Below are 22,231 nucleotides of genomic sequence, written 5' to 3' on the forward strand. Positions count from 1 at the left end.
ACTTGGAGAGAGAGTCTTTGCTTAAGATACACCAACAACTGGCCTAACATTTCATTAGGTTAACACTTTTTAGCTTGGTCAAAGGCAATAAAAGCCAGTCCGTGAGAATCCATATTTCAAAATGAACATCTCAATAACAAGATTAGAATAAGTTGGAGTAGAATCGCCGGGCGAGCTACCGGCTTGCAAGTCCAAGTTACGACGAAACTGGCATGGCTCAAAATGAATGATGAATGCCGAACACGCGGCAACCAGGCACACCAAGATGCAATAAGCCAGATGGACGATGCGTGCCACAACTGGCGGCGGATGCTAGCCAGCGCAGAACATACAACATGCAGAAAAACGGCCCGAAAAGATGGCCGATGGAGTCAGCGCATGCCAAAACACGCCCACATGAGGGGCCCTTCTCACAGAGCGACAGCGAAGATGGAACCTCCATAATGCTGAAACATACAAGTTTAAGGCCAGCAGTTTTGTCTTCACAAGAGCCGATAAGATCTAAGAGTCAAGGTGGAGGGAGACAATCCCTGGTCAGCGCGCCGGGCGTGGAGGTAGGAGGCAAGGTAGGGCTGCAGGAGGGCTCGCATACCAAATTTAAAAACTCTTACAGACTAAGTAAAATACAACTCCCCATAAAATACAGAAGTTAGTAAAGCAACAGGGGAACAAACCCCGCAGAAATTAACACCACAGACGTATCGGTTCTCGCCAACCAATTAAAGCAAAAAACTTCACTGAGCAGACTGAAGCTGAGAAAGATGAACACGAAAAACTCCCTCGGTCACGGGGTCTCTCACCAACAGGGTGACTGAGGTAAGAAAATCAATAATCCGGAAAGGACCACGGAACCTGGGTGCCAGCTTACCAGAGGGAACAAAATTCTTAATGAATACCTTATCCCCGACGGCCAGGCTGGTAGGCTGACGCCTCTTATCGTAGCGCTCCTTTTTCCTCTGGTAGGAGACCTGAAGATTCTCTTTAGCTTTCTTCCAGTTAGCGCGAATATTAAGAGGATCCACCCTCTCAGGCAACAAGTCATTAATATGCCATAAATTGGAAAGCGGTGAGTTCGGAAGAAACAAAAACATGAGGGAGAAAGGGGAAAACTGGTGCGCCTCATGTACTGCAGTATTAAAAGCATAAGCCAGCCACGGCAAGGTGGTGTCCCACCTCTGAACATCGTGGTGATGGAAAGCGATGAGGGCCGAGCGTAAATTCCTATTAACTCTCTCCGCGTACAAAGGCTGGGGGTAGTAAGGGGAAGTCGTGACGTGAGTAATCGACAGGCTAAAACAGAAGTTCTTAAATAGATTAGATGTGAAGGCTTTAGCATTGTCTGAAACTAAATACTGACTAGGACCAAATGATGAAAATATAGTTTTTAAACATCTAATGGTTGTTTCAGCGTTGGCCATCCTCGTCGGAAATAACCATGTAAAACGAGTGAAGCCATCCACGCAGACCAAAACAAACCTATTTGATTCAGATTTCGATCTCGGGAGAGGTCCTACGAAATCGATATACAGACGTTGCATAGGACGGGTAGCTTGGGTAGAGGATAACAACCCTACCCGAGAATTAACACATGGCTTACTAATCCTACAAATCTTACAAGCCTTGACAAGTACGTGAACTTCTCCGTCCATTCCCTTCCAGATGAAATTTTCCCTGATCTTCTCCCTTGTTTTAAATACTCCCTGATGACCTGCAAGGGGAGTTTCATGAAAATACTTAAAGATCATAGGGACCAACACTGATGGAATTACAACCTTCATCTTACGATCATGACAGGAGGGGCAACAAAGAACTCCGTTCCTCAATACGTACGGATTAACAATTTTCCCATTCTTCAAGTCTTGGATGATAGGAGCCAAGACCGGATCTTCCAATTGAAATTTACCTATATCGTGATACAAGAGAGGGGTACCAGATAAAATCGCTCCAACCAAGGGTATTGCTAGAGAGGACTCAGAAAGACCTGACTCGTCATCAAGAATAGGTTGGTCGGAAAACATCCGGCTGAGAGTATCCGCTACAACGTTCTCAGAGCACCGAATATGACGGACGTTGAATTGAAAGGCGGAAATCCTAATGGCCCAACGAGCCAAACGACCAGTTTTCCGTGGTTTCCCAAGCACCCAACTTAACGCCTGGTTGTCAGTTTCAAGCTCAAACTTAACATGCTCTAGATACACACGAAAGCATTCTAGAGCAAAAAGAACAGCCAAACCTTCGAGCTCGTACACGGAGTACTTAGCCTCTAGTGAGGTAAGAGTCCGCGAAGCATAAGCAATGGGGCGTCTCCCTAACTCAGATTCCTGGAGCAAAACTGCTGCGACAGCTGACGAAGAAGTGTCGGTTTTCACAATGAAGACCTTAGTAAAATCCGGCATAGCTAACACCGGAGCGTTGGAAATAGCCAGCTTGAGATCATCAAAAGCAGCCTGCTGAGAAGCTCCCCATTGAAACCTTACTCCCTTACGCCGGAGTGCATTAAGAGGGGCCGCACGACTGGCAAAATTCGGGACGAATTTTGGGAAGAAGTTAACCATTCCGACAAAGCGGGACACACCTTTCACATCCTGCGGAGGAGGAAAGTCCTGAATGGCCTCAGTGCGGGACTGATCGACCGAGACACCGTTAGCAGATACAATATGCCCCAAAAAGGACATCTGGGGTTTGGCGAACGAGACTTTGGACAACTTGACTGTCAAGCCAGCCTTCCTCAGGCGTGACAATACTTCATCGAGGTGCTGGAGATGATCCTCGAACGTCTCCGAATACACAACTACGTCATCAAGATAGTGATAAAGGTAGTCAAATTTAATGTCGGAAAACAACTGATCAAGGAGTCTTGTGAGAACGGCGGCACCTGTCGAGATCACAAAAGGCAGCCGGCAAAATTCATAAAGGTTCCAGTCCGTCGCGAAGGTCGTCAGATGACGAGACTCCTCCGCGAGCGGAATCTGGTAATAAGCTTGATTGAGATCCAAGACAGTGAAATACCTCGCCCTCTTGAACCATGAGAAACACGCAAGTAAATCCGGGAGCGGGACTGACTGCAAGACCATCTTACGATTAAGAGCCCTGTAATCCAGTACAGGCCTATAACCACCCTGGGGCTTGGGCACCAGGAAAATGGGGGAAGAGTAAGCTGAAGTAGAGGGCCGGATGATCCCTTCCTCAAGCATGTTGTTAATGATCTCCTTTAATGCCTGCATCCTAAGAGGAGATAAATGGTAGGGCGGAAATCTGACGGGGACCGAATCCGTGACCTCTATTTTATACTCAAATATTCGTCATCCCCAATTTCTCAGTAAACACATCCGAGTAGGCCTCGCACAACTCCCTAATACGCTGCGCCTTATCCTCAGTCAAATGGCTAAGATCTGACACCACTTCGTCCTGAGGCGGCGATACCGACGACGCTGAAGCAGAATTACTAATGTACAAAGGGATTTTATTCATTTGTGAAAACTTAAACCAACATGAACGCTCCTGAATATCTAACACTAAACCAGAATGGTCGAAAAAATTTGAACCAAGAATGAAAGGATACGGTAAATTACTCGCAACATACAAGGAAAATTTCCAAGTAAAATTGGAAAGACGAATTTTACATTTTACCAGTCCCAGGACTTCAATTCTGGAAGAATTAGCTGACACAAACGAATGCGAAACTGGAGATAAATCAGGAAATTTACAGACAGCTTTATGCAAAGCAAACCATCTTTCACTAATAAATGACACTACACTGCCAGAATCAAGAAGGGCCGAAACGGACTCATTGTTTATTTTGACCTCAACCAACGGACTCGAACCTTTAATTTCCGTAGATATCTCTAAACAGCCCACAGGGCAAATAGGAGACGGTTCACCAAACGAACAAGATGTTTGATTATTAACAGGGGAAGGCAAAAATTGGATGTATGGCTTTTCAGGCGTTTGCTCTATTAACCAGCATTTCGTCTTAGGTCTGACACTAGACTCGTCAGAGTGGGATGTGTCAGACCCTACCCACTGATGCTGGGGTGTGGAGTTTTATCTTCCGTATGATGTTATCAGACTGTGCCACACAAGAGGCTTCTGCTAAGTTCACCTGCATACACCCCAGCATCAGTGGGTAGGGTCTGACACATCCCACTCTGACGAGTCTAGTGTCAGACCTAAGACGAAATGCTGGTTAGTAGAGCAAACGCCTGAAAAGCCATACATCCAATTTTTGATCTGATTTTTGATATGCTCTATTGGTGGAAAAATATCGAATTCCCTTCATGGGAATTTAGTATTACCATTTGGAATTGCTAGGCGGGCATTAATTCCATTGTGGAGTTTTATCTTCCGTATGCAGTTATCAGACTGTGCCACATAAGAGGCTTCTGATAAGTTCACCTGCATACACCCCAGCATCAGTGGGTAGGGTCCGACACATCCCACTCTGACGAGTCTAGTGTCAGACCTAAGACGAAATGCTGGTTAATAGAGCAAACGCCTGAAAAGCCATACATCCAATTTTTGATCTGATTTTTGATATGCTCTATTGGTGGAAAAATATCTAATTCCCTTCATGGGAATTTAGTATTACCAGGGGAAGGCAAGGCGGTACCATTGTCCTGCACCACCTCCCTCTGTAGTCAAGAGCTATTTGAATGGGTGGTACAATGTCGCGCAAGATGACCTCCGACCCCACACTGAAAGCATACAATATTAGTGGTTCTGGGCGGAACCTCTACCCTAGAACCAGCACTAGCACCCTGACTGTTGTTACAAGACCGAGAGGGGCATTTATTACGCAAATGATCAGAAGCACCGCAATTATAACACTTTCTTAATAAGTTAGGCTTACGAACCACCACAGACTCCCTGACATTAGAAACAACTGGGGGCGAGCTAGTAATACGAAGTGAGTCCGCATGGCGAACACCTTTAGCCGATACCACTATCGCTTCGAGCTCCGCAAAACTGTGAGGTTGAGCAGCAAAACAAAGACAGGAGCAGTATGACGGGGAAATGCCCTCTACGATCGTGAGAACGATCTCTTCTTCCGTATAATGTAACGCAAACACCCTAGCGTAAAATTTAACATCAGCAACATATTCTGTTAAAGGCTCGTCCGAGCGTTGAACCCTGAAATAAAATTTCAGCACTAGAGAGCTGAGAGCCCTAGCCGGAATAAAATGAGTAAACAAATAAGCATGAAACTGCTGAAGTGACAACTGATCAGAAATAGCACTAACTATTCTATTGGAAAGCACTCCTATAGTATACGGATAAAGAATTTGCAATATTTGAACGTGAGTTAGCCCGAACACAAGGGCATGATCCTGAAATTCCACAAAAAAAATCGCAAAAAGGTAACTACATCATCAGCGGAATTTACCAAATAACGAGGAACATTTTTCAACATACTACTTAACGGGTGAGGGATACTAGATAAAGGCAAATTCACAGAAGGCAAGATCGATTGCTGAACTGGGAGATTAGCCTGGGGGAGAATCCTAGATAAGGAACCTTGCTGCGATTCCAGCAAGCCTTGCGCCCCATCCAACTCAAGATTACAATTACCCTTATTGGGTTCCTCCTCAACCCTATGAAGAGAAGGAGTGACAGGTTTAGATTTAACGGAGAGTGCGGCCAACCAAGCCTCAACCTTTCCTACAAATTGGACTGCCTTGTCCTTCAAAGCTCCAACTTGACTTACTAGTTCATCCTTTAATTCTAAGGAGAGTAAATCTTCTGTCCGATGAACATAATGGGTTAGACGCCCTTGTACTCGTTTTAACTGATGAAGAGACGCTACATCGTTCTCTAAAAAATCCATAACTGAGGATATTTCAGTCAAATTGGCCTGAATAAGGGACGCCACACTTGCAGCCTCACCGTCAGAGACCTTGGGCACCACAACAACTTTATCTAAATTAGTTCGTAATAATAACTCATCCGCTTTAACTCTCCCTTTAGACTCTACATTACGAATTGATAATTCGTATAACAACTCTTCTTTTCGAAGAGACCCAGGATATGCCACGTCTCGAGTAGCCATGGTAAAAATATCTCCGGCCACCAAGCTGAACGGGAAACACCGTAACCGAAAGAGAGAGAGAGAGAGAGAGAGAGAGAGAGAGAGAGAGAGAGAGAGAGAGAGCGAGAGAGACCACGCACGCTCAAAATTGCCCGAAAGCACTGGTAGAAGCACAAATATACGCTCTGCTACCAGACTGCTGCACCAAGGATTGGCAGCAAAATGGAAGTAAGGAAGGTGCGGGCTTTAAGACCGAAGGCTGAATACCAGTAATGAGTAAGGGAAGCGATAACACAGTCAGCGAAAACCGAGTCGTTGCAATGCTGAACATTTATTATAGTAGTAAGTGCGAACAAGAATAAAGTTCGTATTCATTGGGGGACCTGCCCTCCGACAATTCCAACACTACAATTCTCGATTCTTAGCAATTACAGGGGACTTAGGCCACATACCGATTCAACTATCACGAGGGCTTCACTCATTTTACCAAGAAATCGAGGCTCAGCCTCGGGAACAATGTCCTTTAGTGACAACATACTGAATTACTTAAAAAACCAAGTTAACACATTAGCCTTTTCAGAAATAAGCCCTCTTACTATTTACTGAGGCCCTTAGCCTCTACTGACAAGAGAACAAATATGTTACATTCTGAATATTAAACAACTCCCTCCCTAAGCCTGAAATTGGTTGACAAGCATTTCTCCTACCTCCACGCTCACGGGTAGGCGACTAGACGGCTTGCTCGCTCCAAGCGAACTGAACCAAGTTCTCTCCGAACTGCACAGCGTGCCCACCCTCTGCAGGGGAGAGGAGGGGCAAGGTGGGGAGACAACACGACAAGTGCGCAGGGCGGAGGAAGGCTTGCCAACGTAATATGGAAGGTGCCACCAGGGCGGAAATTTTTTTCGCTTTTCCCTGGGGCCATAAGGGGGACGGGACAACATGTGTATTTATTAAGATACAAGGAGAAAACATACTAACTACAAATATACAATATACGCAGATCGATCTGTAAAAATTGAAGATTTAAGAGAATACGGCGAAGGAGAGTACCTCTTGGTACACTGATTATCACTTGCTTTTGTACCTTTTACTGTGGTGACTGAACAATATTTCATATCAGCAGTGTTCAGTGTTGACTGTCTCTCTGCCTGTGATAATGTGATAACTGGCAAAAGTGTAGAAAACTTAAGATATCAACTTTCATAGCAAACTTTTTGGTCCCTTACGCCACCGTACACATAGCCAAATGCAATCTCCACACATGTAAGTTTCCCGCGATGTTAAGAAAAGCACTGACCTGAACCCACTTTCAACTTTTGTACATCTAATCCAAGATGAAATCAAATCATGAAGCATAAAGATGGAAGTGCTCCTATCCAAATGTCTACCTTTGTAAGATGTTTGTTACTTGAGAATACAGTACCAGTTTCTCACTCTCGACAGCCTCCTGTGCCGCCTGTAGAGCCTCCAGCTCTGCCCTCGCCTGGCTCGATGTTTGCTGCAGCGAGTCCTCCACCTTCCTCTTCTCGTTCACTGCCTCCGTAAGTTTTGACACTGCCTCCATTTTAGACTTCTCCGCTTCCTCGTAGGAGGTCTTTGCTTTGTCCAGCTGCTTGTCCACGTCTGCTTTCTGGAAATAACATAAACATTCCTTCTCTAAACCCAATACAAATACAGGGCTACATTAAGTTTGCAGGTGTATGCTTCATCTGGACAAGAAGACAGGCCAGTGACACGAGGATGTCGGGGGGAAAAAAAAAAAAAAAAAAAATCACAGAATGGAAAGAAGTATACCAAGATGATTTAGAGGATGACGGAGGCTATGAGAACAAGAGGTTGGACTTTATCACTATATAAGAATGATTTAAAGTTAAAAACTTCATTATTGTTCCGTACTGAATAGAGAAATAAGATGTACAATATTATAGGTTAGGATCCACCTTTCAATACTCCGTAATAAGATGGTAAAAAGTAGTTACAACCTGTTTAATGGGACCGGTTTAAACACATTTTAAGTGTCATCATCAGCCAATTTGCGAAGATCTTAAAACAACTAGCACATTGAATACAGGCAAAAAATTAACATTGTATCATAACGTAGCAATTCAGTAAATGTTCAAAACACAATAATCACAGTCAACTCTCTTGACTGTGATTATTGTGTTTTGAACATTTACTGAATTGCTACGTTATGATACAATGTTAATTTTTTGCCTGTATTCAATGTGCTAGTTGTTTTAAGATCTTCGCAAATTGGCTGATGATGACACTTAAAATGTGTTGAAACCGGTCCCATTAAACAGGTTGTAACTACTTTTTACCATCTTATTACGGAGTATTGAAAGGTGGATCCTAACCTATAATATTGTACATCTTATATAAGAATGAAACTGGATTGAAAGACAATTGAGGAGCAGCAAAGTGGTTGGAGGGGTGCCATTAACGTCCCACCTGGCTAGAGCTACTGATGCTACACAGAAAACCTTTTCTTGTCTTTAACGGAAAATTATGCCAGTCTCTTAACCCGGGCATAAAATGTAATGCAAAGATTGAGCAGAAACGGTTGAACATGGAAACAGAAGCCAAAATATGCGCTTAAATGGAAAATTTCCAATCCTTCCAGTAAATCATTTAGCAATATTTCAACCATCCTATATATTCTAGATCAGGGGTTTCCAAATTATGGCCCACAAGGGATTTAAAAAAAAAAATATTTTAAGAAATGTGAAGATAATTTACAAAAATATATTTCATAGCTCGTTCAAAAAGTATTTGTTTTTATACCCTTTAGAGACCCGAGTCAGAACTAATTCATTCTTTAATATTATTTCCAATTTTTAATTGGGCTGAATAGATTATTTTTCATTAAAAAAAAAAAAATCCAAACTTTGGCGGAAAATGAGTCCTCACAAATATCGTCATAAAAATGGCTATGGGATCCAGACCAATTCTTGAACTCCATGCCAACCTCACTGTGGACATTTTATGCAACGTAGCATCCAATGAATACCAAGAAATACTTTAATTGCCATTGCTGTACGAAGCGGTTCATGTCTCATTGGCTGCTGCACTCAGGGAAGTACATTCTTCCCTTCACACTACTGCCACTAAATTGTCCTCCTTTAATTTCAGTTTGTCTTTCGCTATTTTTTTTTTAATTTTTTACTTTTTATCATTTGTCAGATATTAATTCAAATGAAATGACATTGTTGGATGATCTTGTTCCAAGTTCAATTGTCTTGCGTATAAGAGTGTTTATTTCTTATGTAATTGTAAAATAGTGTTTTAAGCAGTTAAAATTATTAAACCTTCATTTCAATTGAACTATGCATATTATTTCATACGGGTATGTCTGAAGTTTGCACGTCGTGCTGGGAAATCTCGCAAAATGCAGCCGGAAGCAGTGGGTGGACTCCCACCATCTCCCACGCAAGAGACATGAAAGTGATGCAGCAAGTATAATATGAAAATCAGTATTTCCATGACTAAAGGGAAATCAGTAGGTAAGAAATTCAAGAGTCAGTTTCAAGGATTTAGGATGCGAGTTCTCCCAGGATGGTAGTAGAGTAAGCTCAGCTGAATTGAGGTGCAGTAAAGCTAATGGCACAAGCTTGCACTTGCGATCAATGACATTCTGTAAGAAAAGAGTCAGCTCTTGGGTGAAACTATTTTTACAGTGGTCTGTTTTCAGTCCAACTTTAGCTGCCTCTGTACATCAGCGGTAGGATGTTGGCCTCCGGATTCCAAGATAGCGGGTTCAAAACCGGCAGAGGTAGTTGGATTTTTGAAGGGGGAAAGAATGTCCATTGGACACTCCATGTCGTACAATGTCGGCATGTAAAAGATATCTGGTGACACAGCTGGGGTTTACCGGACAAAATTAATTAAAACTCAGCCACAGACAACCAAGAGAGTTTCCGTTTACTCTGTCCGCCATCTAGCAGGCTTAGAGTAAAACGGAAAGTCGACATTGACAAGCACACGGTAGCTGAGACCACACGATGATGGTTGTTGTTATTATTATTATTATTATTATTATTATTATTATTATTAGTCCAACTTTGCTGTACAGGAGTCAAAATAGTATGAATTTGATTACAAATACAAACAGTTCGCAACAATGGCAGGGATAAAGGCTAAGTTAGAAATAACATTGATGTGTGGGGGCGGGGGGGTACAGGAGAGTAGAGACTGGGGTGACGTAGGTTATAATCAGATTTTAATGATATGAGGCCAAGAACTAAACAACAAGGCCACAGAGCTGGTTCAATTTCTGTACACACATTTTAAATATAGAAATGACACAGTTTAAGCAAACATTGAGATGAAACCTCACCACCACTCTACCCCATTATCGTGCAGCACTCATGTATACACCGTTAAAGTTGCTTTAAAATAAGAATATAAAAATTAAAAAGACACCAAAACATAACTAAAAGATTTGCAGCAAAAAATAATAAAGGAACTCAATCATTTCTACATATTTACAAGGGAGGGGACAAAAAGGGCTTGATGGACAACGCATTTACAAATATACAGAGGCAGTGATTGTCCAGGTAGTTTAACCACTTAATTATGTGGAAATAGGCTGAGATTAGAGATCTAAAATGGCCTTAACAAGTTGGCAATTATGACGACGATAAGATCGAGCGTGAACGCGAGGAAGGGACGTGTTTCCAGAAGACAAACTCTTTCAAGGTACACAGAACGCATTTAATGAAGCAAATCCGTGTAATGTTTCTGACACGAGGACAAACGATGTGTTTGGCGACACTTAGCACTCCTAACAGACATTGCAGGTAGGGTTTAAGCCTGCATGTTTTAACGCCCATTAACATCTACAACGGGGTGCCCCTATTGTCAGTTGGCACTAGCGGCCATAGTTCAGTTGATAGTTGAGGTTGTGAGGTTAGGTTGGTATGTATGCAGCGCTCTGTTTATACTGCAAATGTGGTGGAAACAGGACCATAATTACAGTGACACTGTCGAGTTGATTGCAGAACACCTCCATCTAGAGAAGTCATTTGTGAACTTAGCGATTCGAACAGAGCGGAATGGCAGCGGAACTTGCTCGATCAGCACATTACAACAGAAGGAAATTTAAGTATTGTTTTGCAATGTTTCATACAGTCCACAAATAAATCAACATGAAAAGCATCCCACTCGAACAAGCCAGAAAATGAAGTGGAGACTACTTTACTCCCAACATGAATACAGAATTCTTCTGTAAAACGTACAGAATACAAAACCATTCCTTGAAGTGACGAAGCTACTTTTAAGAAGAATGATGCAGTGAATAGCCACAACTTGGAAACTGCAAATCTACACATGGTGAAAGAGACAGAGTTAAACCCTCCAGACAGGGATATTTATTGGCGAGATCATCGGTCCCTACGCAACAGTGAATGCAGAAAGTGTCGAAGGAAAACAGTGCTGTTTTTTAACATCTGCAGCCAATTCAAGAAAAGTTAAGGCGGCAAAGGGATGGGCACCCCTTCATTATGGCCTGATTGTGAAAGACTTCTTGAATGGATTGGCAGACAATATAGTGTTGAATGGCCTCCAAATTTTCCTGATCTTACCCCAACGGACTTCTTAGTCTGGGGTATACTAAAAACTGTAATATATTTTGTGAAGATTTGTGATGTGAAACAAGTGAAGGAATGCATTCAATCTCAATGTGAACACCTACAGTTCCTGAATATTTTAGACATCATTTGTGCTTCAATAATTTCAAGATATCAAAATTTGTATAGAAAAGGATGGAAGCAATTTTTGTAGATCATGAGGATTATACTATAACTATATGCATGTTTTATCTGTATCTTTGTTGCACCTCTGCACTAAAACTACCATTTGCAATTTTGCCAATTAACTTATGGGGCACCCAGTAAATGGATATCAACTATTAATCTCCCTTAGCTCATAAACATAATTCAGATAGTAGCAGACCACATCTAAAAATTGATATTTCTGCCACAACTTTAGGTACAGTATTACTTCGGCAATGATAGCAATAGACGGGCTGACATTCTTCATATGCATGCATTATAGATCCCACCATCAGATCTGAAACCACGGAGCTAATCTGATGAACTCTATGCAGAAAAGAGAGATATCTACAAACCTTCTGTTAAATACATCAAGTCACTGGTTTAATGACAAGAGGCAGAGGCAAGTCTTTGCAGAGTCCTGTGAAAGGTTCAGTCTCACCAAAGCCTTTGTTACATCAGTCACCTTAATTGCACTCAGAAGTTCTATTTGTATAATAATGGTTTTGTCATATACTTAGGCATTATTTCTTACAAACTATCACCTACACATAATTGGTCATTCTTTTTTGCATTGGGTACTCTTTGTGATTAAGACAATTAGTTGCCTCAGGAAGGTTATAAATAAAAAATATAGTGCAAGTTAATAATGCTGGTACCTACAATACAGTGTACCCTATTCAAATGGGCAAAACAGTTCCTTGTTCCTTTGTGTAATGCTTTACTTCGTATTAACTGGCTTCTGACATGGCGAAGAACAACAACACTAATTGTACAAGAAAAACTGAAGGATCTAAACGACTCAGATGGTTGATAAGAAAGACGAAGTGCGAGCCAGGGAGGAAGGGATGTTGCAGATCAACTGAAGAGGCGCTGTAATACAAGAAGTCTCATGCTGATCAGGATAGTCTGCCCACAACCAAACGAACACCCTCCTCGTACTCCACTACCGACACCTGGTGATGGAAGATCATAACAACAAAAGATACCTTATTACAGGAATCAAGTCTCTTCTCCAAAGCAGCTTTCTGCAAACAAAAAACAATTGGTAACATGATTACAGTTAATGGAACAAATCTCAAAACAATGGGCAAATACTGAAATACTACATTCTGATCATAAAGTGGACTTTATAGCAGTGTAATTTTTACTCCCTTTCTCTCCACTATCTCCATCATGTGAGTGAAATATTGTCGCCTCTCTTCCCACACACTGTCAGTACTTTCAATACATACAACTACCAAATAAAACTTAGGCAAACCCATTAATACACATATATTCTGAAAAACCACAAAAAATGCTACAGAATGAACACACACTTATTTGAAATGATCACCATATGCGGCAACACAGCGGTAAAGACGTTGAGGCCACTCGTCAATAGCGGCACAATTCGTGTCAAGTGGAATGACGTGATCATTTTTGTTAACGTCTCAATGTTGCGGTACATTTTGACTGCTATCGCCTCGACCTTCTGCCACAGGAAATAATCCAATGGATTGAAGTCCAGACTTCCACTAGGCCCGTCAAAAGCAGCGATGAACCCATACTGGCTCTCCCAATACGTCGCTCACAAAGCCTGGGATCAAACCCAGTATATCTCCTTTAATTTTTCAGTTTAGTAAATGCTGTGTGTATCTTTTATATGCAGCAATACGTAAATCATCCTTCAAAATATGTGATGGAGTTCGTACAGATATATTCATTTCACAAGGCAAAATTGTTTGTTTATGCGAAGGATTGTGTTGAATCCTTGCACGAACAGCATTCACAACTTTTTTTTCTGTATACCCACCTAGGATGGGCCTGATATGATGCGATCAACAGTTGCACCTGTTGTTTAAAACGTGCTATTGTCCGAAACACAAATCGTTCATTGATAGCGAGAGGTTTCAATGTAGAAAAAAATTCCTTAGCTCTCTTTCCGCAATGAATTAATGCCAAAACATCAATACGATTCTAATACTCGTACACTCCCCACTCAATCTTTCACTGCTGCCTGCTGTTGGCATGCTGCAAGCCGGTTTTGTTTTTTTTGTTTGTGGCATCGACCTATGAAGATCTTTTGCCATTACTCACCATTTGAGAGGAAACTGCATGTAAGTAGAATTGGGGAAGTATAGAGTGTTGAATGTGAGGCAAGGAACATTAAGGACGACACAAACACCCAGTCCCCAGGACAGGGACATTAACCAATTACAATTAAAAACCCCTGACCTGGCCAGGAATCGAACCCGGGGCTGCCGGGTGACAGGAGGACGCGTTGCCCCCTACACCGTGGGGCCAGACAGCAAGCCGGTTACTGGTGGAGTCGTGCAGGTGATCTTGTGGACAACATACAGCGTTGGCCACGCTTCTTTATCCACAATTAGCATACTACAGCATGTTTAGATTTTACTGACAGAACTTACAGCAGTAAGTCTGAACCAATCATTCAATTTCTTTGTTGTTAAAGAAAATTCTCTGCAACAATTATACCTACATACGAGCTTGTACTGCTTAAGGTTGAGATGACTTTCTACATTAATTCAGTAATTAAGTGTCAAATTTCTTATTTCTAAAAATAATTATGATATGACCATATCAAGCGGAGTGGCTGCACCTCTTAATGTGCTAGCTCTAAGTTCGGGTTTGGAACTCACCGTTGGCTGTACGGAGAATGGTTTTCTGTGTTTTCCCAGTATTACATCCACGCAAATGCCAGGACGGTTCCTATTCACATGCCATATAAGATTCATTCCACGTCCTCACCCAATGTCATTCAGGAGGGGCATCCCGCCGTAAAATTTATCTTGCCCCATCCCCGACCCCACATCAGGAAATGGGCCTACGGGGTAGACCACCACCATCTGACCATCTTCTGCTAGCCTCTTCATGTTGCTATATGAGCTAATACCACTTTCTGGTGGTTCCCTCAGTCTAAGGGGTAGACCACTACCATCTGACGATCTTCTGGTAGCCTCTTCATGTTGCTATATGAACCAATACCACTTCCTGGTGGTCCCCTGGGTCTAAGGGGTAGACCACCACCATCTTACCATCTTCTGCTAGCCTCTTAATGTTGCTATATGAACCAATACCACTTCCTGGTGGTCCCCTCGGTCTAAGGGGTAGACCATCACCATCTGACGATCTTCTGGTAGCCTCTTAATGTTGTTATATGAACCAATACCACTTCCTGGTGGTCCCCTGGGTCTAAGGGGTAGACCATCACCATCTGTAGCCACATGTGACGATCGTCTGCTGACCTCATATTGCTATATGAACCAATACCACTTTACGTCTCTGCCTGGCACTAAAAGGGTTAAGGTGTCGCTTTGTGAGACTTTCTATTTCCCGGCGCCTTCAGTGTTTGCCAAAGTGATTTCTGCAAATATCTTAAGGAAACTCAGTTTGAGTCAAATAATTAAACCAATTACTATGAATCTGTCCTTTTTACTGTAGAATCAGCTGCCTCATGTGTCATGACAACATTTTCAGGAGATCCAATCGAGGCTGTGATTATGCCAGTAGGAGAATATTGAAATCCAGTCTTAATTTTGGCTGCAGGTGCTACAAGCTCTGACTCAGCTGATGCCTGTTGTCTCTCTCTCGCTGGAATATCCTTGCGAGCCTTGTGCAGCAGTGCATGCTAATTTAGAAACTGCTTCTCAAGCAATAGCATGCTGGTATTTACTGCTAGCAATTGAAGGAAGAATTTGATGCTGTTTATGTCCAATAAACGCTTCTACTCCATCTAATGATGATCCATTTATGGGTCTAATACGTAGGCAAGTCAATAAGTATCCGCAATTGGCTCTATGGCGTTGCGTGCTCACCAGCCGCTAGATGGCACTGTTATCTAGGCCTGTGGTATGTGTTTTTTTTTTTTTTTTTGCTTTACGTCACACCGACACAGATATGTCTTATGGCGACGATGGGATAGGAAAGGTCTAGGAAGTGGAAGGAAGCGGCCGTGGCCTTAATTAAGGTAAGCCCCGGCATTTGCCTGGTGTGAAAATGGGAAACCACGGAAAACCATCTTCAGGGCTGCCGACAGTGGGGCTCGAACCCACTATCTCCTGATTACTGGATACCGGCCGCACTTAAGCGACTGCAGCTATCGAGCTCGGTGTGGTACGTTTTAGCGTAATCAGATCAGTACAGCTTGCGCTGTTGCAACGTAAAGATGACCGCGCCACACTCTGTTTCCGTCAATGAAGAACAGTGTTCCGTAATCCGTATTTTTTGGTCTGAGGGTGTACCAGGAACGGAAATTCATAGACGACTTTCAGCACAATACGGGGAGAATGTTTTTCCACAGTGAAGTGTTTACCAGCGGATCGAACAGTTCAAAAGGGATCGCACAAGCGTGAAGGCACAGATGTTGAAAGGAGAGGAGCTGGGCTAATGAAGAGAGCAATAATGGAGGCCGAGTAGCTCCGCTGCTCAAGGTCTCCATGTTTCCATACTGAACTGGGAATCGTGACATTGATTCAAATCATGATCTTCACACGACCACATTGTTGGTTTTGCAACCACCTGAATTAAGCCTGTTAATTACTGCAACTTAAGAGAACACTGATAACAAATGTTGCCTTATGATCTATGCACCTCAAGCTGGACTATTCTCTTGTTTATCAAGACTCAACAACGGAGATATCTTCTCAAAAATGTGATGTTTTACGGTCAGACACACCACATCATTTCAACTGGTTATAGGCGCTGATAAACAAACAAACAAACAAACAAACAAACAAACAAACAAATAAATGTGTTTCAGATGTTCATATGCATCATACCCTCATCATTTTAAAATTAAGTGTTGTACACCTTATGTTCTAGAAACCTCAAGCTGGACTATTTTCTCGTGTATCATACCTTAACAATTGGGTTACCTTCTCCGATTTGCTTTCATGTGTTTTATACGTCAACTAGTCATAGTTTAACATTTGTCTTGTAGCTGCTATCATGTGGTATATATTGCTATTCGATAAGTTGCATTTTGCTAAATTAATTTGTTGGCTGATGATGACGCGCAACGGGCGTCGAAACTAGTACCAACCTTCTTTAAACATTATGTGATATATATTCACATCAATAAACATTCATGGTATTGAAAAGGTGGACCTTCAACATTTTCATTTTACTGTAATCCCAGAAGTTTCTAACTTTCACCAACATGGATGGCGGACGTAACCAGTCATCATTCATCCACTCCTTTTCCTGCACTCTCACTTGCATCCCTGACGGCAGCTTTTCCTTTTGCGTTGTTTTTTGCTTAAAAATTGCAAAAGGCGATAGTTTATCCCCATCGACAGTGATAGACAACGCTGCTTTTCTGTCCCTGCAGTTCAGAGTTGAACATTTATTTCGCCTGCATTGTTGACCGTAGTTTCCCCAGGCATTTTGACAGCATTTCCCATTGCTCCCATGGTGTCTTAATTAATCTTCCTTAAATTCAAGACGTCTCGCTGAAATGTGATCAGTTTCTCCTGGTACGTTTTGAGTAGCTGCTGAGCCAATGATTTTATTCTGCGAATCACCAACTCATGAAAGTTGGTAATTTTCATGTTCGGATTGATGACGATGTAATTATTGTAGACAAATGAGGTAATCCATCTAATCAATACAATATAAAATTAGTACTTCAATTTATTTGAATCTTGGTACCAGTTTCAGCGTATTGATATTAGGCCATCATCAGCAGTAAGATCATTAAACATTTACAAAATTAATTGGCCATACGTATAACAAAAATATATAACATAATACTTGAAAATTTTTCTGATCCAATATTCAATACCCACTAAAATATGTCACTGTCTTTAATGGCATCCTTGTTTAATTTTAATAGCATTTATTCTGTACAGTCGCTACTAAGTAGGTTCTCTAGCAGCTGAAGATGACCTATTTACAGGTCAAAACCGGTACTGTCTTTTTATGTAAAACACTGTTTGTTTGTTTGTCCAACCCTTGTCCCGTTTCCCTACGGGGTCGGGTATGAGGTGAGATGAATTTGTTGTGGCGGTTTTTATGACCGGATGCCCTTCCTGACGTCAACCTCATCAGAGGAGTTAATGAGAGATGAAATGAATGACGTGATATATGAGAGTAGGGAGAGGGTGAAACCCGGTGCCGGCACATAGCCTACTCCTGTCGAATAGCACCAAGGGGTCTGCTCAAGGCTTAACGTCCCCATCCGACGGACGAATCACCATCAACAGCGTCATATGCCCTCACTCCATATGAGCACTGCGGAGAGGTTTGGAATTTAATCCAGGCTTTTGGCACGCAATCTAGTGATTAGAAATTGTATACCACCACCTCCCCTACCCTGCCGGCCAACATTCTGATGGTGAAAATTTCTTCGACCAACGGGACTCGAACCGGCTAACCTCGGTGTTAGACCGTTTTTAGACTTCAGCGCCTTAACGATCATGGCCACCAGGCGGGCTTTTTTTTATGTAAAACACTATGTAAAATAAAGTATTGATTAGATGGAGAACTCATCCTTCATACTTGTGGATGTAACACAACACTTGAAAATTCTTACGATCTGTTGATAAACTTCAATAAATATAAATCACTGTCTTGAAGATATATAAATAATTTGTTGAACACTTGTATAAAATTAAAAGCAATTGGTGAAAAATTTAGAATAGATTGGTTATTGCTTTACGTCGCACCGACACAGATAGGTCTTATGGCGACGATGGGACAGGAGTGGGAAGGAAGCAGCCGTGGCCTTCATTAACGTACATCCCCAACACTTGCCTGGTGTGAAAATGAGAAACCACAGAAAACCATTTTCAGGGCTACCAGAGTTTGAACCCACTGTCTCCTGAATACTGGATATTGGCTGCACTTCAGCAACTGCAGCTACCAAGCTGGGTAATTTACAAATTCTGACAATAATAATAATAGCCTATATTGAATCCTGTCGTCTTGGAGGTTTACTGTACACTGGGTATGACAGCAACATAGATATTAGAGCAGAAATAATTTCTTTGCCACTTTTGGATTGTCTGGTCTGCCACAGCAGACTTCTCTCGCTGGCAAAGACCTAAGTGCTTGCAATTTGTAAAGAGAAACTAGAATAATTTGTGAGGTGATAGAATCTGCTAAACACCCAAATAATTGTACCAAGCGTGACGGCTACCCTCCATCTTTCTCCTGGAATGAATCACATTTTCAACAGGCTCTGGTTGCGTCCGTGGTTGTGAAGGTCTAAGTTTTAAGATTACTTGTCTTATGTTTAATGTTTACTAGATCTTTTTACATAGCTTGTGAAGAAGATAACCAAAGTAATGAACATGTATTCTGCTAAGTAAAATGTGCAATGTTTAAATGTCAGCCAGTGGTTTCCTTTACACCAGACAAAATAAAAAGGCAAGTGGCTCCAGTGAACCTTGTGTGTTACACATTTTACGTCAGTATTCTTATAAACCGTCTGCAAGGTCATTTCTAAGCTCGTGTAGAGGGCAAGCCGAATGACGAGGCAATACTTCACAGAATATTCGAGGTAGAGAGGTGACAATTGACACACATGATTGGCATGACATGGGATTGTTTTGACACCAATGTAAAGTACAGTAAACTTGACTAAAGGTAACGTAACGTCAACATGGCACGATTGCAGGTGCATCCGACAGCCTCTCTCGTGACAACTCCTCTTATACCGTACACGGGTCTCGTGCGCCATCACTGAAGCGTGCGTCCAGCGCCATCTGTCGGGCTGTTTGTGCACTCGTTTTGTGTGTCAATAAAACCCCATGTCATGTCAAGCATGTGTGGCCATTTTTACCAGACAAGTTGCTGTCCAGCACCGTCTGATGGTCATATGTGCCAATATTCCGTGAAGTATCATACAGGGTCATCCTGTATTTAGACATGCAGCAGAATGTGGACATTCACCTGTCTGATGAGCTGAACATGTTCTTCTCTCAGCTTGGTGTAGATGTCTTTCAACTTGCTGAACTTCTCCTCTGTTGCTTTTGTCCTCTCTAGAAAGAAAAAGAAACCCACCTGTTATTAAGGACAAACTTGCAATGTAACACAGCGAATGAGAAGCTCAACTGCTGGGGGTCTAACTGTCAAGTGCTACAGTTGAAACAGCAGGAAACTATTTACAAATGAATACCTTTTTTAAAAGGGGTAATCAAAAAGTTTCCGTTCGACAGCCGTACAGTCTTGAATGGAGATGGCAATCGGGCAAAATCACCGTGAGCATCGAGGCAATCACCCCACCGATGCACCAGGTTGAAGACCTCCGTGTAGTAAAACACCGTCTCCTGCTGCGTGAAGAAGTCCGTAAGTGCCTGTTGCACATCTGCGTTCGACAGGTTGCGTCCACCCTTCAAAGCCTTTTTGAGAGGACCCAAGGCATGAAAACTGCATGCGGAAAGATCAGGACTACTGGGCGGATGCTCGAGTGTCATCCACTTGAGATGTTATTGTCTGTAATGCAAGAGGCTGGCATCGCAGATCGTGTCGAAACACGACCCGCACGGAACATGGAGCACCATTCCACAACGATCATTTTCGACAGACGTGCTGCCCCATACACAGTCTTCATTTGTAGGGGTATAATTTGTAGGGAATATGTGGAATTACCGCTACACCTGAATTTAGTACATGTGGAATTTAAAAGAGAAAAAAAACAACCCTATCATTTAACTTGGCGCCATATCATACAACACAGCAATTGGCCGTAAATAGTTAATTATTATGCATTTAAAAGACCTGATTGGACTAAATTATAATATAACTGTGGCCAATTGCTTCGCCATTGGACTTTTATTGTATATGAACTTGCTATTGATCTTCAATTGTTCTGCATGGCGCTCCATAGCTCCCGACTTCTGTTCCAGCGTTCGACAAGAGCAGGGGTGATGCCGCTTGGCTTACTGCCATCCGCTATGGCAGGCGAGAATGATTTGAAACCACCGTAAGGCGCAAGCCTGTGTAAATAATTTTATATTTACATTTTGTTTATTTGGTAGTGTTGTAATTTAAACCTGTGTGTAAATTTGGAAAGCAACTCTATGCGTGACTCAGAGTGCCTGCAGCTGGGAATATTTTGAACAAAATTGTTAATCACCAGTCTGGTAAGTGATCGTCTCGCTTGATATTAACCCCAACAGACTTTATCCATGTAAAATACGGTGCATTTTTCTGCAGTGAGTAAAACGCGAAGATGTCTACCGTCGTCGATGTTTTAAATCCATATTTTTGAGAGACGTCTTGTGAACCACAACCTCAACTTAGTGTTCAGAAATGATTTTCGTGTTAACTTACAGTATATGAAAGGCTGGTATTTAAATTCATCACAATTAATAATAATAAAAATTGTTTTCTGTCAAAAACTCATAAAATCTAGTTGAGAGTCATGTAGGCCCTACTGGTTCCATAAACATTCTTGTGCTTTTTTTCTTTTTTTTAACTTCCAAAACTCGCTAGGGTTTAAAATTAATATCGTACTGAATCTTGATGATGTAATAAAGATGATATTCCAAGCATTAGTAATATGGAATTGTTTCGAGCCTACCGGATAAATGTACTAGCTGTTAAGGATACTCTCACATTTAATTATTGTAAAAGGTGAAGTTTTAGGTGGATTCATTATATTTTCTTCCTTCTATGGTATACTGAAGTTGCTAATTTTCTTATTTTGTCTTGTATGCACTGTTATATCAATCCTGAGAACATTAGATTGACTTGTCTTGATATTATCTATGATATTCCGTCACATCTTTCATTATTGTCTATTATTCTGGTAACGTCAATTATTGATGTGGGCTTGTTATTGTTTTGTTTGTTTGGTAAGATCCAAGGGATAAGGTATTTTAATTAGTTTTGAGTTTAAAAATTGGCACTTCAGTGTTCTTGAGGTATTGTTCCCTCAACCTTCAAGGCCTTAATTACGTTTGAAATAGTGCACCGAGGTAAACTAAAATAATCTTGTTATGGAGAAGGTAAATATGGTAATCTGAAACTTAATGTACTGGTTATTCTGAACTCTACTAGTGTTAATGATTTTATTAATCTGAATTTGAGTCCATACATTTTTAAAAAATATTCTTACATTAAAATTTTATGTGGTTAAAACGATTTAGTGTTCTGGGTATTTCACATGAATTGCTGTATCGTATTCCCCTGGATTCACCCTCTGTTGAGGTTACTTTTCGACCTTTGGTTCTGCCCAGATTCCATCGCTTCCCAGTCCTGTGTCTGTTTTTACCGAGGATTTCCCTAAGTAGTTGGCGTGATTTTGCACTGGGATGGCCTCTTGTCTCTTATGGTAGTGCAGGCAATCGAAGGCCTGGGCTGCGGTGTTTCTTCGATTGTTAGAACGCCACACATTGTCCAATGGATGCCCTTCGGCAGCCAAGAATAGAATAACAGCACACTGGTGCTGTTTGGACGCACTTGGTAATAACGTTGCCATAGT

General features: G+C 41.8%; 1 protein-coding gene across 4 annotated transcripts in view; it reads right to left on the reverse strand.

Annotated features, from left to right (window-relative positions):
- Hip1 (Huntingtin interacting protein 1) overlaps positions 1-22,231 on the reverse strand; it is a 604,867-nt gene that overhangs the window by 166,105 nt on the left and 416,531 nt on the right. For all 4 annotated transcript variants that reach the window (XM_067154583.2, XM_067154580.2, XM_067154584.2 and 1 more), the window contains 2 exons: positions 19,696-19,784; positions 7,452-7,658 (listed from right to left, as the gene is read on the reverse strand). In XM_067154583.2, the coding sequence (XP_067010684.2) occupies positions 7,452-7,658; positions 19,696-19,784 (296 nt within the window). The remainder of the gene's footprint in view (positions 1-7,451; positions 7,659-19,695; positions 19,785-22,231) is intronic.

Source organism: Anabrus simplex, chromosome 10 (assembly GCF_040414725.1).
Source record: "Anabrus simplex isolate iqAnaSimp1 chromosome 10, ASM4041472v1, whole genome shotgun sequence".
In the NCBI taxonomy this organism is placed as follows: Eukaryota; Metazoa; Arthropoda; class Insecta; order Orthoptera; family Tettigoniidae; genus Anabrus; species Anabrus simplex.